This window comes from Ursus maritimus, unplaced genomic scaffold (assembly GCF_017311325.1).
Source record: "Ursus maritimus isolate PB19 unplaced genomic scaffold, ASM1731132v1 scaffold_6, whole genome shotgun sequence".
In the NCBI taxonomy this organism is placed as follows: domain Eukaryota; kingdom Metazoa; phylum Chordata; class Mammalia; order Carnivora; family Ursidae; genus Ursus; species Ursus maritimus.
The window spans coordinates 74,155,217-74,171,052 of NW_024426774.1; the positions used below are offsets into that span (position 1 = coordinate 74,155,217).

At 61.0% G+C, this 15,836-nt stretch overlaps 3 protein-coding genes across 5 annotated transcripts in view; all 3 read right to left on the reverse strand.

Moving 5' to 3' along the window:
* LOC121101069 (semaphorin-4C-like) overlaps nucleotides 1-596 on the reverse strand; it is a 3,236-nt gene extending 2,640 nt beyond the window's left edge. The window contains exon 1 of the mRNA XM_040623714.1: nucleotides 453-596. Coding sequence (XP_040479648.1) covers nucleotides 453-596 — 144 coding nt within the window. The remainder of the gene's footprint in view (nucleotides 1-452) is intronic.
* Nucleotides 27-9,406, reverse strand: LOC103671753 (semaphorin-4C). 2 transcript variants are annotated; one of them, XM_040623550.1, is made up of 15 exons: nucleotides 9,335-9,406; nucleotides 7,161-7,306; nucleotides 5,517-5,665; nucleotides 5,115-5,177; nucleotides 4,835-4,933; nucleotides 4,645-4,741; nucleotides 4,405-4,521; nucleotides 4,162-4,313; nucleotides 3,899-4,074; nucleotides 3,434-3,578; nucleotides 3,129-3,351; nucleotides 2,882-2,994; nucleotides 1,789-1,946; nucleotides 1,629-1,699; nucleotides 27-1,504 (listed from the first exon to the last, which is right to left on the reverse strand). In XM_040623550.1, the coding sequence occupies exons 2-15, from the start codon at nucleotides 7,267-7,269 to the stop codon at nucleotides 675-677; spliced, it is 2,502 nt and encodes an 833-aa protein (XP_040479484.1). In that variant the 5' UTR covers nucleotides 7,270-7,306; nucleotides 9,335-9,406; the 3' UTR covers nucleotides 27-674. The 2 variants fall into 2 exon arrangements, with proteins under 2 accessions (XP_040479484.1, XP_040479483.1); XM_040623549.1 differs by having other exon boundaries at nucleotides 7,161-7,309; nucleotides 9,335-9,380.
* Nucleotides 9,407-14,277: 4,871 nt separating this feature from the next.
* FAM178B (family with sequence similarity 178 member B) overlaps nucleotides 14,278-15,836 on the reverse strand; it is a 66,673-nt gene continuing 65,114 nt past the window's right edge. Inside the window, exon 10 of one of the 2 annotated variants that reach the window (XM_008700427.2) lies at nucleotides 14,278-14,622. In XM_008700427.2, the coding sequence (XP_008698649.2) occupies nucleotides 14,593-14,622 (30 nt within the window). In that variant the 3' untranslated portion in view covers nucleotides 14,278-14,592. Of the gene's footprint in view, nucleotides 15,225-15,836 lie in introns of both variants that reach the window. The other variant, XM_040623551.1, reaches the window with a different exon arrangement.

The window sequence follows — 15,836 nt, forward strand, 5'->3', positions numbered from 1 at the left end:
TCACCCCCTTGCCCCAAACACACAGGAGAATCCATCTCCCTCCCCCCAACCCTGAAAACATTCACAGCCCTAGGAGCAGGACCAGGCCCACCCCAGAGCCCTGGACTCCCCAAAAGGGGCACAGCACCCTGCCCAGCCCACCCCCATATGTACATCACTGACCCACACTGGGGACAGGTGGGGGTAGGAGAGGCAAAGTGATACGACCCCTTCCCCTTCATAGCTCCAATGACTCACCAGGAGGACCCCAGGCCAAGGGAAGACTGGACAGAAAAAGGAAGACTCTCTCTCACACACACACACACACACACAAAAGGAAGACTAGGTGACACACACGTGCACACCCCCACATACACATACAGATCGATACAAACACACCCACATCTCCAACTTCTGCCTTGGAAAGTTTTGGCTGCTGGGGTCCTGTGTGTCCGTGATTCACAGCCCCTCACAGAGAGGAGGAAGAGGCCTTCTGCGAGGCTGGTGCCCTGGTGAGCCACACCAAGTGGCAGTGCCCTTGCTGAGCAGAGCAGGTCCCCATGGCCGGGCGGGGGCTGGGAGGGGTCTGTCCCAGGCCGAGCCGATGCCCGCGCCATGTCCCTGAGGTAGCTGGTGCCTGTGCAAAAGGAGGAACCGCGCCTCCCACGCTGCCCCTGCGAGGCGACGGGGGCCCCTCATACGGAGGACTCCTCGGGATTGGAGTCCGGCAGCGGCTGGCGCTGCTGCAGCTTGCGCCTCAGTTCGTCGGCGAGCTCGGGCAGGGGGTGCCCCAGCCCGCCGCGGTCCTCCCCCCCCAGCTGTAAGCGCACGTAGCCATTGGCATTTGAGTTCCGCCCGCCCCCCAGGTGGAGCCGGGTCGGAGAAGGCAGGGGCTGGCCGGGGATGCCAGGAGGTGGAGAGGGGGGCCCGCCCCCGGGCTGGCACCGCGCGTGTCCAGGCACGATCTTGAGCGAGCCGTCCGAGTAGTAGTAGCCGACGGGGTCCCAGAGCTTCTCGTCCGTCTCTGGGCCAGGCCTGAAGGGGGGACTGGTGGGCTCCTTGGGCAGCTCCAGAGGGTACACCAGGGTCCTCTCCGCTGCCTTGGCACCTTTCTCCAGCTCCTCCCGCAGCCGCCGGCGCAGCGACAGAACCAGCAGCAACAGGACCAGGCACACGGCCCCCAGGGCCACCACAGCCAGCCACACCAGCCCCAGGTTTTCCAAGGGCGCCCGAGCCTCCAGGGTCACTGACGGGCCTGCCACCACGGCCACCAGGTAGCCTTCGGCAGCTAGCCGCGCCCCCTGCTCCTCCGAAAAGCAGTGGTAGGCCCCGGCGTGGCGGGGCTGGGCAGCCATCACGACCAGGGCCTGCAGGCGGGTGTCATAGAGGAAGGAGCCGGGCTGTTCCGCGGGCAGGTCCCGACCCCCAAAGGTCCAGCGGGCATGGGCCAAGTTGGAAGAGAGACGGCAGGGCAGCACCAGGTCCGTGCCCGCCACCACGGTGATGTTTTTGGGTGTGAGCCTGACTGCAGCAGGAGAGAGAGAGAGCAGAGTTAGCACAGGAAACCCAGGGCCACGCGGAGACGCAGATATTCTGGCTCTGGCCCAGGGCCCATCCTACCAGAAAGAGGGAGAAAAGAGACAGCTCACCTTTTTTATTGCCACGGAGGTTACAAATGCCTGAAGTGTCTGAGACCGTCACGTGCTGGATCAACAAGGACCTGGTTGGGAAAGCGGGGGCCATGGGCATTGGGGCTCCAAGCACCCCACCCCTCACCCTTGGTCCCAGCGCATGCTGAGCCCCACTCACCCCGAAGGGCCACCCACGGCCACGCAGCGGCTGGCGTTGACGCTCCAGGCACAGTAGGGGTCCCGAGCGAGGACGCAGTCTGCACAGGAGCGGTATTTCACGCAGTCGGCCAGGGGCAGCTGAGCCAGCTGAGAGCGGGAGCCTGCGAAGAGCAGCTTCTGCAAGAGAAGCGGGGCACAGGCGGCTCAGCCAGGCCGGGACACGGACTGCTGCCCGGGAGCACGAGGGCAAAGGTGCCAAGGGAGGGAGAGGGCAGTGCGAACTCTGAGGCGGGAAATTGAAGGACCGAAGAACGCACGCACAGAGGGCTTCCTACAAGCCAGACACCATCCTAAGCACCTTGTCGGTGTGACCTTCTCAGACAGGACCAGTGGAACTGTGAGGCTGAGGAATAGAGTCACACACACACACACACACTGCGCTACGGTATAAATAGTGCAGGAAGTGTGTTTTCCGCTAGGCCCGTCGGCCCTCACAATAGCACGAGCACAGCATAAGGTGTTTTCCTGTTTGAACGGTGACTGCCAATCTGTGTGTTTCTTCAAGCAAAGACTTTCTGCCGTGACTCCACATTCTGGGTACTATCCGAGCCACGGCAGCGGCTCAAGGGCGAGCACATGAGAGTTCAGGGGAGTCACAAACAGGCCAGAAGGAAGTGTAGGGCGCAAGCAGCACTTCAAGCGTGAGCAGTGAAGGGAGTGGAGGGCCAGGCCGGGCAGGGCCAGGACCGGACTGGGGGGCCGGTAGGAGAGCTGGCATCATGAGGGCATTGTGAGCAAGTGCAGCCCGAGAGGCACGGGCAACCGTGGCACCATCAGAGAAAAGGCTATACGCAGCACAGGCACAGCACAACCTCGAGGGGTCTGAAGGAAGCGTGGAGAGCAGCTGCCAAGGCCCAATTCTGGGAACACAGCCCCGTGGGGACCTGGCTATATATAACGCCCGCGGAGCGCAGACGCTGTCAGCGCGCTTGTTTCCTGGAACTCGCCCCCAGCTAAGCGAGGTATGTTCGCGGGCCTCCCCACCCCTGTACTGGGCAAGCAGAAGACTGGGGAAGGTGTAGGGACCGCAGCGGGGGGGCGCTGATGACTACCTTGCTCCGGGACAGGACCAAGCTTTCCACTGGCTCCTGGTCAAACACCTGCAGCTCCTCGATCAGGTGGACCCAGGGGCCCAGGCTCACGGCCTTGAGCAGCCAGCCATCTCCTGCGGGGGTTGGGGGAGGACAGGAGTAAGTGAGAGGGCACAGGGCCCCGGAAGCATCTCTAGATTTCCGTGCCCTGGACACACAGGCCTTTACCCAGCTTCCAGCCGCCGCACCCGCCTACCCGGGTGCCTACCTGTGCCAATGAACAGCACCGTATAGGTGGCTCCATCAAGCCCCGTAACTCGGTCAGCCACCAGGTGGGTGAAGTTGGTGTCCTTCTTCACAAGCAGGGGCCGGCCCCACCGGGGCCCGACCTGCTCCTCCATCAGCGGGTGCTTCTTGATGAAGTTGAGGGTGTTATCAGGCAGCTCCAGAGAACTCGTGTAGCCATGGCGTCGGTGCCAGTTGTTGATGCACTGGGGGGAGGGGGGGTGGTCAGCATGCGGGGGAGGTACTGCAGCTGAGGGCCGGAGCCCACCCCTGCCCCGGAGGACTCACCGAGCCGGGCCGCGGGCTGGGTACGGGGTCTGTATAGCGGCCCCACTTCTGGGCTTGCTCACGGTACTCCTTGTAAGGACCCTCAAATACCCCCTGGATCTCTTCCAGCTGGTATTCGCAGACGGCTGACAAGTCCACATCACCCCTGTCACAGCAAAGGAGGGATCCCAAGGGTCAGGCACGGTGCCCGCTTTACCCCAGCTCATGGCACGGCCCGGGAAGGCAGGGCCCCCCACAAAGCAGTTGTGGGCGTGTGCAATGTCACATCAGCTCTAACACACCACCGGGGGGAGGGCCCTGTACACCACCCCCCGGGGGGTTCCTCTGAAAAGGGGCACGTGCCCAACATCCTCCTTGGCTTCTGGTCAACTGACCACTTAGACTTTACCCAGAGGCCTGCACCCACCAACCATCCTTAACTGCACACCTCCCCTCCCCACCCGCAAGGACTCCTGGCCAACTCACCATCGTGCCCGGAAAACCCCAAAGAAGGTGGTGTTGTGCCAAGAGGCGTCCCGCAGGGTGTGGACGGCCTGCAGCTGGTTGAAGTACAGCTGCCAATCGGGGGCCGAGCACACCAGCCTCGCCTTCAGGAACGTGGTCCACTTCCTCTGCAGCGTCCGCGCGCCCCCCATGTCTCCCTGGCAGATGGCAAGGGGACGCCGCTGGTCAGTCCTGCCGAGCCGGCAGGGCTCCCAGCGCTCCCCACTCGCTGCGGGACTCCGTACCTTGCAGACACGGGCTACACGAGCCACCACCTGCTCCGCATAGCAGTCATACTCCACGGCCCGCTCGCTGAAGAAGAAGTAGACCTTGTCATCGTCCCCCGTGAAGCTGCCCACACTCTCTGGGATGTACGCAGAGCCTACGAAATGAGGTTCTACAAGAAGGGGAGGAGGGTTAGCGGGGGGTACTGCAGGGCCCCTCACCCACGGCTCCCCCAGGCCCTACACCAGCTCCTCGGGGCTCACCGTTGAGCCAGAAGGCCAGGTACTCTGTCTTCATGGAGTGGTGAGGCCCCATGTTACGCAGGATGACAGGCTCTGTGCCTAGGAAGTTGTTGAGCGTGGCCGAGTACAGCTCGCCATCTACGGGAGAAGAGTGTCAGGCAGGCCAGAAGTGACATGAAGACACATTCGGGCCACGCAGACCCACGGTGAGAACGAGTTTGGGGGGGACTCCCCCAGCCTGCCACGGGGACAGCCACTCACCCACAAGGAGGCCAGTGTGGCCCTTCGCTGGGTCATAGGGACATTTCCCCTTCCCATCCTCAAATTCCCCGCGCTCCAAAGTGAAGGTGAGCATGTCCTAGGGGCAGGGAAGAGACAATGAGGAGAGCTGCAGAGGAGCCCCGTCCAGAGTCGGGCGAGGAGGGGAACTGAGGGGAGAAGCAGCACTCACGATGTAGGTGCACTTGGGCTGGAAGGCGTAGGTGCCACAGACGTACAGGTGGGACGTGTTATAGGGCTGCAGGAAGCGGATGAAGTTGAAACACTCCGTCTGGGGAGAGAAAGGCATTCCCTTAGAGTACGAGGACATGGGACACGGGACACAGGGACCAAGAAGGGGTCTGGGACAAAGGGAGAAGGTGGGGGTGGGGGGGAGACAGCATGCGCCAGGAGGCCTGGCCAGTGGAAGTACGGGGGGTTTTGGCTGTCCTGGCCGTATCCTGAGCACCCACCTGGTTACTCTTCCCTTTCTGGATACACTCGGCCTTCTTCTCAGCTGGTGCCTCCCATGAGATCTGGGAAGGGGTGGGGGGACACATCAACATCACAAGTCGGCACTGAGCATATGGCCTGTGGCAGCCACAGGGGGCCACCGCAAGGGAGCATACACAGTCCCCACTCTCTGAGAGTTAACGGGGGACGGAAGCCCCGAACTGCCCCAAAGCTGCCGAAGCGGGAAAACAGCATGCCCGCTCTGCCCTCCTCCTAAGGGCGGGCCTGGAGACAGCAAGATTTCCACAGGGAAGAACAGGGTGGGGACAGCAGGGTTGCGGGGACAGTTTGCTCAAGCAAAGCCCCTCTGGATCCTGCCACTCTCCCCACGCCTGGGTGCCTCCCGCTCCCCCACCTCTCACCGCTCCTTGCAGCTCCAGAGCCTCCACGCCGAAGGCAAACAGGGCCTCCCGGGCCCCCACATACAGAAGCCCTGTCTGCTCAGTCAGGGTCAACGTCAGGAAGTCCTGGATGCCCGTCTGGGAGAAGCGCCGCACCACCGTGGCCAACTCTGCAGGGACAAGGTGGGAGTGAGCAGGGCGGTGAATGCGCAGGGTTCCTGGGGCTCCAGGCATCCTCCTCCCCCCAGAACCAGTCTTCCTCTATACAGTGGTCTCCTGGGGCTACTCACCCCTGTGGCCCACATTACAGCCGGCCCCCCACAAGCAAATGCCCGCTCAGCACCCTGACCGGCAATAAAGGGCCTCTCTAATAACCTTTCAGCTCCACCCAAGCCTCTCTGGCCTTTCCCAGCCTGGGAGGCAGCAAATCTGGGCTGGTGAGGAGGAAGGAAGGATATCTCAGCCACAGCTTCCGGCCAGAGGAAGCCATCAGACTGATGGCCCTCACTCTCAGGGTCAACAGCACCTCTGGCTGCAGAGCTGGGCTCTTCCCCCTCCCAGCTTCCTCCGCTACCGCTTCCTTCTTTGCTGCCTGCTGCCCACATCAGGTTCTGGCCCGGCTCTGGCCCGGCTCTGGCCCGGCCCCAGCCTGTGATCCAGCAAAGCAGTATGTATGAAGTTGAAGTTGTAAGCACTGCTTGCTCCAGGAAACTCTTCACTCCAACAGGACCCAAATCCAGGCTGCCAGAGATCCAAGCACAGCGGGCCCCTGGGACAGGCCGCGATGCCTGAGACTGAGTTGGGGCTGGGAGGCCAGGCCAGGGTAGTCAGGGGGAACCAGAGGCTAGGGACCAGAGAAGGCACTGAAGCCTCGGGGCTGGGAAGCCTTGTTGCTGTTCACCACGCAAGGTACGACATTGATATAGTCACAGGATTCCTACGTCAGCCCCCAAAGTAGCTGCCGACCTGTCCTCAGGGTCCCCCTAAACCAGCCTTTGTCTTTGGAGCCAGACTCAGGCTGGCAAGGGAGGGCTTCATCAGCACCCGAGTGGAGCCTGTGGGAGGTGAGCTCATCCCGGTCCCCAGAGTACACTGATGATACAAACACCTGACATCACCTCTTAATACAGGTAGGTGTGTGTGCACGCCCAAAGGGCCTCAGGTCGGCTGTCCCCCTACATGAGCAAATGCGTAAACACATCCAGGGCCACCAGAGGGCACAAGTGTCAGGGTAACAGAGGGGGTCTATTATGGTAAGGGGGCTCTTGGAGGCAAAGGGCTAGAAAGACTTTGGGGAGGGGGGTGATGACACTCTTTGCCTTATGCCTATCCGGGCTGTTTTCTCTCTGTGGGCTCTCAGTGCAAGTGCTAGTTCTAGAAGTAAGGCACGGGGAGAATGATGATACAGAAGAGTCTCTTTGCGTAACAAGGGCAGCCAGGTTCTAACCATCTGAAGAAGGGTATCGCAGGACTACCCGTTCTGGGTCCCTGGGACCACTCACTCTCATTTCTTAGAGAGCTGTGTCATATATGTCGGTGCGCTTTGAGCCCGGCAGCAGAATAAAGCTGGAGCAATCTAGGGGCAATCGCTTCTCTTCCCCCAGTAGTCCCTTCTGGCCTCCCCTCCCCACACTGGTCTTCCCCCTCGGGACTTTGGGCACTCACCCCCAGAAGATACGGTCTTCCGGGGCACCAGGTTCCACCACATCTCAGCCCCAATGCCCAGGCCCCACAGCCCCACTGCCAGCAGCCAGACAGCCCAGTGTGGGGCCATGGCAGACGCCCCGGCTCTAAGCTCCAGGCCAGCTGACCTGCTGGGGGAAAAGAAAGGGTCAGAATCACAGCCAGAGAAAACAGACCCGAAGGGGGCCAACACAAGCCCATGCCGGGAGGCACTGGCAAAACATTAGACCTGATCAGGCCTCCCCAGGAGCCTACTGGATTCCCCCCTTACCCAGTCCCTGGAGAAGAACTTGGTCCCCTCCCCACACCTGGCCTCAGCGCCCCCAGATTCCAAAGGAGGTGGGACCCCAGAGGAGAGGGGAGGAGCTGAGTCAGCTGGAGGGGTGGACACTCCAAGAAACCTTGTCTGGCCTCCAGGCCCTCACCCACTCCCTCTCAACAGGAAGTTGTTTAAGAAATTAAAAGGGGACCCCTTCCCCCACACTCAGGCCTGACAGATTTGAGGATTTCTTAAAATAATCTCTGGAAGCAGGACCTGCCCCCATTGGGGCTCCAGCCAGCCTCAAGATCTACTTCTGGCACGCAAACCCCTTGGCAGGGTGAAGGGGCATACGGTAGGTGGGCGGTTGCAGAAGCCCCCCTCCCCCAAGGAGGGGACTTGATGAAGCCAGCCGTGCGGGGGTCCCGGCCCCAGCCTCTCCCCTCCCCCAGCGCAGACAATAGCCAGGCAGAGCCCCAAACCCCGGTTCCACATCAGCAGGGCTGAAGTGGGGCCGGGAGCCGAAGGGGCCCAGCTTCCCGAGGCCCCTTTGTTGCCCAAGACGGGAGGCAGGAAGTGGGTGGGATGGGCGTGGAAATGACCAGGGCCTCATCCTGTTCCTCGCACAGCCTCCTAGGAGACACTAGCCCTCGGGCTTTGGGGCGGCGGGAGAACAGAGCAGGCTCCGGTCTAATCAGGGATCTCCCGGCGAAGCTCTCAGGCGGGGGAAGTTGAGGGGCGGGTGGGGAGCGCGAGAGGGGTTCCTCTCGGACCGCGGGGGACGCCCTGTGCAGGGCCGGCGCATGCTGCGCTCCCCCCGGGTCTGACGAATCTTCCCAACTCAGGGATTACGCCCCGGGACCCCGGCCTGGGCAAGCCATCTGGATTGTCACTGCCCCAGCCCTCCAGTGCCGGCTACAGAAACACACAAGCTGGGGACCTCACCCCAAAACAAAGGGTCCCCGCCAAGACCTCGTCCTTGGTCACCCCCCCATTCTCCCCTCCCCCAGCTCCCGGGATTTGAATGCAAACAAAGCGGCGGCGCTGGGAGCGTGGCGAGCCCGGCCGGCGGACGCCCCCTGTCGGCCCAGTACCTCAGCACTGGAAAGGCGGGGGGGGGGTGCTGGGGATACGTTCACCCCTCCCTCCTCCGTCCCCCCAACACACCCCCAGCCCTCCCTCTGCCCCTTACCCTAGGCCCGGGCCGGACCCCGCGGCGCGCTCGGGGAATCAGCCAGCACTGCGATGCCCCCACCCCCAACTCTTCCCAGGGCGGGGAAGCAGGGGCAGCCGGTGCGGTGGGGGCAGGAGGAGCTCGGGGCCCAGGAGGTGCGCACCCCACCCTCGCCCACCGCGAGCGGCGGGGCGCGAACGGCGCTTCCGCGGCTGCAGGGCGGGCGCTCCCGCCAGGGGCTGGGCGGCCAGGCTCGGGTCGGGAGCTTGGCTTTCCAGGACAACCCGCCTCCCCAGAGGAGCGGGCGGGGGGCCGCGGCAGGGAAATCCGATCCCACAACATCGGCCTCAGTCCAAGCCCGCCCCAAACTTTCCGTCGGGGGTGGGGGAGCCGGGGGCAGTTCGGGGACCCGGAGACGATCCCGGCCACCGGCCCGACAGCGCGGGGGACCCCCGCTACCCTTAGCCCCGCTCTCCCAGACCAGTCCGCGCCTCCGGACGCTATGGCTGCGGGCACCGCTTGCCCGGCTCCCGCGCCCCCGCCAGGCAGCCCGCGGGGGGCGCAGGAAGGATCTCGGACGGACTGCTGTCCCCGCCGCTAGCCCTCCCTGCGCCCCCAGACCCTGTCCCTCGCGCGTGCGGCGGCCCCTGCCCGAGTCGGGGGACAAAGCAGCGGCCCCGGAGCCCTGGTGCTCCCGCCCCGCGCAACCCTGGCCTCACTCACCTCTTCGCGGCTTGAATCCCTGGGCGCCGCCCTCGCGTTCGGCTCGGATCACGGTCCGCCCCTACCCGCGCGCCGCCGCTCGCCTGCGCGCGCCCGCCCTCCTCCGCTGTCCCCTCTGCCACCGCCCCTCGGTCCCGGCTCGGCTCCGCGCCCCTGGGCTCGGGCTCCCCGCGCCACCGCGCCGGGCGCCGGCTCTTTCTCCAGCGCTGCCGCCGCTCTCCGCCCCCTCCCCCCTGACGTCAGGCGGGGGGGGGGGTCGAGCGGAGGCCGGGGGCGGGACGCGAAGGCCGGCCCAGGAGGGGGCTGCGACCCGCCGCGACCCGCCGGCCCCCCAGCTCCCCGCCGGCGGGCTCGGACCCCCGCCCCTCCCCGCGCCCTGCTGCCCGGCGCCTCGGAGCCGCGGTCTGCGCCACAGCGCCAGGAGGTGGGGCGGGGGAGGGACTCCGGGCATTGCCTTGGGGGGATCGGACTCACCCGGTCTTTCCGAAGTGTCCCCCAAGGCCAGCCGCGGGCTGGGCAGCTGGGCTCGGGAATGGGGCTGAGGAGCTCCCCACGCTGCAGTTCCTGGAACCAACGCGGGCAAACCACCTCGGGGCGAGCATCCGAGGGAGGGGTGCCGGGGGAAACCGAGGCTCCTTTTTCGGAGCGGACCAGAGTGGGTCTGTCTTTTGGCTCGAAATTCTTCGTTTCTTGGCCCCAACGCCCACTGGCCCCCGCAGACTGGAATGGGTCTTACCAGCCAGGAAGACCCACTAATCTCCGGAGAGTCTGCTCCTTGTTTATCATGCTCCACACAGAGGGACAGCAGCGCCCTTGCCCAGCTCCCGGTGAAGACAACCCTCCGGGAGACTCCTGTTGCACAGAGCCTGCCCCCAAGAAATGACTCCTTGTGATGCCACTGGAAGGCTGAATAACAAGTGACAGGAGCCGTAATGTTCAGATGAAAGCGGCTGAGGGGAAGCCGCGCTGGAGAACTACCACCTCTAGAATCGCCTGCCTCCGCCCACAGCAGCTCCTAGAAGTCACTTGGAGCTCTGGCCTACTTGCTGGGGCGGCGCTGGGGTGGACCTTGCCAGCTGGGCCTCGGAGCTGGGCAGGTGGACAAACCCCAGGGAGGCCGCCCCATCGGCACCCAGACTCAGACGCCTTCTCTTGGCTAGGGGCAAATGACAGGTAAAGAGACTGGAGAGCCGAGGCTTTGGTGGTTAACTTCAAGCGGGTGCAGTCCTGGAGGGGAGGAACACCGTAGGGCCCCGTCAGCAGATCTGGATTATAAATCAGTCCCGACAGGAGCTTTTGTTCTAAGTTAAAACTTGGCATCTGAAAATGGAGACCAGAAGAGTAGTGGAGGTAATTGGGAAAAGCAGCCCAGTTTGGTTTCAGTAACAATTGGGCCTTTGCTGGTACACATAAAGGCCCCTTCTCCTGCACTGGCCAAAGCCACATTTCCCAGCTCCCTTGCACCAGCGGGGGGGGGAAAAACCGAACTGTGGTCTTGGAGATGCTGGAGATAGACAGCAAACCAGTTAACAGCAGGGAGTGGGCAGGGAAGGCGCAGTGCATCAGCCCACAGGGAGGGAGATGTGCGTGACCCCTCCTCGGGTTGGGCCCTGTGTCTTAAGTGGAGGTAAACTGATATGCAAATACCCCTCACATTTGTTCTGTGCTTCAGACTTTGCAACTTCCTTCACATATATTTCCTCACATCATCCTCATGACCACTGTTCAAAAGGCAGGTATCGTGTCTCTGATTTTAGAGATAAAATGAGTCTCCGAAGGATGAAGCAACCTGCTCAAAGTCACGTAGATAATTAGCAAGGTCAGAAATGTTAAATCAGGTCTTGGGACTCCTAATTCTATCTTCCACCAAGTCAGAGTGCATCTGGACAGCTTGTAAGGCCTAAACAGCGTGTTTCCTGCTGTGTTTCCTCACCTCAGCTCCCACCCCCACCAGGCAGAGACTTGAGCTCCTGGCTCCACCTGCAAGATGGCCCCAGTGGAAAGTTTCAAAAGGTGGTTTGGTTTCACTGGCAGGGACAGTCTTCTGTACGTTATGGCAGGGCTTCTCTGTTCCTGCTAACAGACCCCGAGAGCCCTTCCCTCCCAAATGCTCCTCAAAGATAAGGCTGCAGCTCCCCCACCCCTTTTCTACCTTCACTCATTTCCTGCTGTGTTCTGTTCATTTCCAGCACTGGCCTTTTCCATGGGTGGGTGGGCAGAGGATAAAGTTTCCTGCATGACTACTTGCTCATGATTCATACTTTTTAATAAAAGCACAACCGGTCAAAAATGAGGATTCCTGGGTTTTAAATTAAGGGAAAAAAAAAAAAGAAGAAGAAGAAGAAGAAAAGTCTCCTGTACCTGTCATGTCTCCCTAGGGCCTGTCTGGCATATTCTATTTAAGATAGCCATGCTTCAGGCCATAGGCCCTGACAGGCCCTCCTGCTCACCTGCTTGTGGCCAAGTCAAGGAAAGACCCAGATATGCTAAATGCCTTCTGAGGTTCTCTAAGGATGGGCCCAGGAGTCTTACTGGAAAGGCAAGCACCCTCTCCCTCCCCCATACATTTGTCATGCGCATGGTGTCCCTCATTTGAGCTCCTCACCCCTAGCTTTTGCGAGGCAGCTTTTGGACCAGAGTGGAGCCCAGAGTTCACACTCGGGGTCTCCAGTCAGCACTGCCTGGCCAACTTCCAAAGGATCCGGGAGCTGTTGTCAGCCCACAGAGGGGGAAATGAGAAAGCTTGGGTCAGCCACCCTTCAGGGATCTCTTGGAGGGCCTGGGGACTGAGGTGAGTGGGGACATAGGAAAAGGACTTCCTCTACTTCCTCCTAAAGGAGAGTTATCAAAGCTGTCCACCTGGGAAGCCTTTCCCTTCCCAGCCCCTCCCTGCCACCCTCACCAAAAGGAAGCCGGAAAACATCCGTCATCACAGCCCCGGATGCTACGTTTCCAGTAGCTTCAATCAGGATATCCCTCAGCCTTTTCCCAGGGGCTTAGGGATCTGGAAAGGCCAAGTGGTGAAGTTGCCAGCACCATTGTGGAATTCTTGGCCTGGAAGAGACTGAGTCTCTAGCTGGTCCCCGACCAGTTTGAGAAGATCTGGTCAGCTCCCAGCCAGTTCCAGAGAAGGCCCATTACATGTCCCAGGGGCTATGGGATACCCTTGGGTGACCTCGAAGCACACCTCTCAGCTCAGGTTACAGCTAGGTCTCTCGAGGGACTGAGTAGCCACCAACACCTCCTTTCTCCTTGGTATCTAGTTCCCTCTTGGGGATGAGTGTGTTTGGGGAACAGGGGAGGAGGGGTCAGTGCACAAGGACCAGGATGGGGGAGAAGGGCCCTGGACATCTGTGCTGATAGACAGCGTGATCTTTCTCTCAGAGCCACGTAGGGGCAGCTTTGAGAACTGGAAACTCCCCAGTTCAGGCTCTTAGGTCTCCCTACTCCCTCTCTGCCCTTGGCAGTGAGAACAAAGAGGGGAAATTTCAAAGGTGATTTCCAGGTTTCCAGAGCAAACTGAAGAGCTGAGGATTAAGTGTCAGGATGTGCAGTGTCAGAAGCAGGGACAGCCCGGAGGGAGGTGAAGGAGGCTGGCTCACCGGAGCCTTCGCTCTTTTATCAAAGGATCTCAGGCCTACCTGATGCCGCTGGAGCCTCAGTGGTGCCCCGGCCAGGGGGCCCTGTGATGCGGCCAGGAACAGAAACCAGAACTCTCGGTCAAGTCACCTGGGCATCCAAGTCACCCTGGCCAAGGACTTCTTCCACCTCTCACTTGGCAAAGGGAGCATGGCAGGGCGATGAACCTTATGGCACCCAGCACTCTGCTGTGTGCGCATGCCCTCTGAATTACAGATGCCCCCAGCTCCCAGCATTCTTGGCGAAGGAGGCAGCTGTGTCTAATACAGCCCCAGGGGGCACCTGGGTGGCTCAGTCCATTAAGTGTCCAACTCTTGATCTCAGCTCAGGTCTTGATCTCAGGGTTATGAGTTCAAGGCCTGCGTTGGGCTCCATGCTGGGTGTGGAGCCCACTTAAATAAAACAAAACAAAACAAACAAACAAACAAACAAGACAGGCTCAGGAAGTGATGGGCTACCTTCAGGTCTGCAAATTGAGCCACTTGTCCTGAAGGTCCGTTATTTGGGGGGCGTCTCTCTCCTAGTTAGCTTGCCTTACCCTACCCCTGTGGCATGAGAGAGCAAAGGAAAGGGGCACATAAGCAGAGAAAGTCGTAAGCCGCAGCCACGGTGAAGCTCCATCAGCAGACACTTGGCTTGAGCTGAGGAGTGGGGCCAACAGTGTAGGGGTCACCCTCTGCTACTTCCTCCTCTTATGGCCCCTGCAAAAAAACCCTCTTCCAACCCAGAGTTAGAATGGATTCTTGGGGTTGGAGAAGTAGACAGAGAATGGGGATACCCAGGGCCCACTTGCTTTCCCCGGCGGGGGGGGGGGTCAGGTCAAAGACAGCTCGTACTTCATTAAGAATCAGGACCCACAAAACCGATCTGGGTAAGGCTGAGGGAAAGCAACAGCAGTATCTAGAACTGTCTTTTGGCACCCCCCCCCCCCCTTCTAAGTCTGGGGAGTTGATTTCAGAACTCAGTGATAAACTGAATTAAGTGTAATTACAGCTTACTCTGTGGATTGCCCCCAGTGGGGGCAGTGAGTGGGGGAGGGAGGGTTAGTCCCAGACCGGGGCCAAACAAATGTTCCCCATCCCTGCTCCCTGGGTTTCTGACAGCTCTCAGGCCACAGGAATAACTGCTCCTCCCTCAGGATTTACAAACAGCCTTCTGGGGCAGAGGGTGGAGCCTAAGAGGACCAGGTCACATGACTGTCCGAGGTGGGAACTCGGCCCCACACCAGCGGAGACATCAGGAAACTGGACGCTGGCGTGAGCGCCCAGGATAGGGATTGAAGGAAATCTGCTAAACCACCGATGCTGAAATAAGACTTTAGTGTGGTGACAGAGAGAGGAAGGAGGGTGGCAAGGGCGGAGGAGGCCCTGGGAAACCAGAGAGTGGAGACAAAGGCCTTGGGGCAGAGGAGAAGGCTGGGAGGGAAGGAGGGCTGAGGGTGGGCCGGGCAGGGAGACAGCATATCCGTTGCCTGGTGGGGGTCAGGGGCAGTGTGGAGGCAGGCTCTTGCTTCATCACACTGGTCCTCCGCTGGCCTCTGTTCTTCGCTTCCTCCTTTCCTGAGCCCCGTTTGCTTCCTGCCAGAGCCAAGAGCCAGGGACCAGCCGTGCCCTGCTCCTTTAGTCTTTCCAGGGGCTGAAGTACTGGGCCTGCGGCACGAAGAAAACAGTGTGATGGCCCTGGGCCGGGTGGTGCCCACCGTCCTGATGCTGCCTGTCCAGCGTCACCATCCATGACAGGCCTCGTCGTGCCGGGTGCCGAGTTACAAGAGCCCCGTGGCTCCCAGTCCAGGAGAGGACACGGCAGGTCAACAGGCCTCTTGAGCGCAGCACGTGAGTGCTCCGTCTGGGTTCCCTCGCCTCACGGCTCCAAGGCCCAGGGCAGTGTGACGGGAAGGTGGGGCCTGCCCCCTGACTTGGCCAGGCCACGAATCACTTTTCCTTCTTTTCATGGCAAACACGCTGTTTCCCACCAGAGACCAGTGCGATCTAGTTCCTTGGGGATTGAGGGTGAGGTCCCCTCGCCAGCTTTCTCAGAGACTTGCGAAATCTGAGACCCAAGCCACAGCCTGTGGCCAATGTGTCAGCCCCAAGTCAGAGGTTACAGGAGGAAGGACGAGCGGAGAGAAGTCAGAGGATAGACACGTTGGGAACCAAGGAGCCTTGGGAGGATGGGAGGAGAACCGCTTACCAGACCCAGGCTGTGTCCATCACGGGCCGGGGTGCGGGGGGAGGCGAGGAGAGGGAAGAGCCTGCAAGGCACCCGGTGCGGCTTGTCAGAGGGACAGAGACAGAAAGAGAGGCGGCCAGAGCAGGGGTTGGACTGTGCCTAAGTCTGCAGGCTTGGGCGTCAGGCTGGGTCTGTGCCCTGGTTCTGACATTCCCACGCTGCCTCCGTGATGGGGCAAGCTATTTAGCCTCTCAGTGACTCTGGTCAGCTTGTTCATCTGTGAAATGGGATGATAACAGTACCTGTCTCATGGGGGTTATCTGAGTTCTGGAGAAAGTGGGTCTTTGTTCAATATGTATTAGCTATGTGTATTATTCCCTAAGACAGCCTGAAAAAAATCAGGGGCGTGGAGATTGTTGCTCTAGAAATTGGAGGGACCAGGGCAAGCCGAGAGTGTTCCCCCCCGCAGAGTAGGACTGCCAGCCTCAGGCCTACAAGATGAGTGGGGGGGGGGGGGGGGGGGCGGGGAGACAGCTGTGCCTCCCGCGCCCCTTCCTGGCACTGCTCACGGCTCCTCCTCTCTAGGGCAAAGTTCTTCTTTGCATTTGGCCAGGAGTTGGCTTCTCTGTCTCCCCCTCACTACACCCCTGCACCGGGCACTGGGTCCTCCGAGGCATCGCCACCCCCCCCCCCC

Bases quoted from the DNA above. Each gene is read 5' to 3' on its own strand.
- LOC103671753 (XM_040623550.1), bottom strand. From the start codon at position 7,269: ATGGCCCCACACTGGGCTGTCTGGCTGCTGGCAGTGGGGCTGTGGGGC. The intron at 4,742-4,834 runs GTGAGTGCTGCT...CCCTGCCCCTAG, and splicing joins AGCCCAAGTGCACCTACATC to GACATGCTCACCTTCACTTT. The intron at 1,505-1,628 runs GTGAGCTGTCTC...CTCCTGCTGCAG, and splicing joins CCTCCGTGGCAATAAAAAAG to TCAGGCTCACACCCAAAAAC.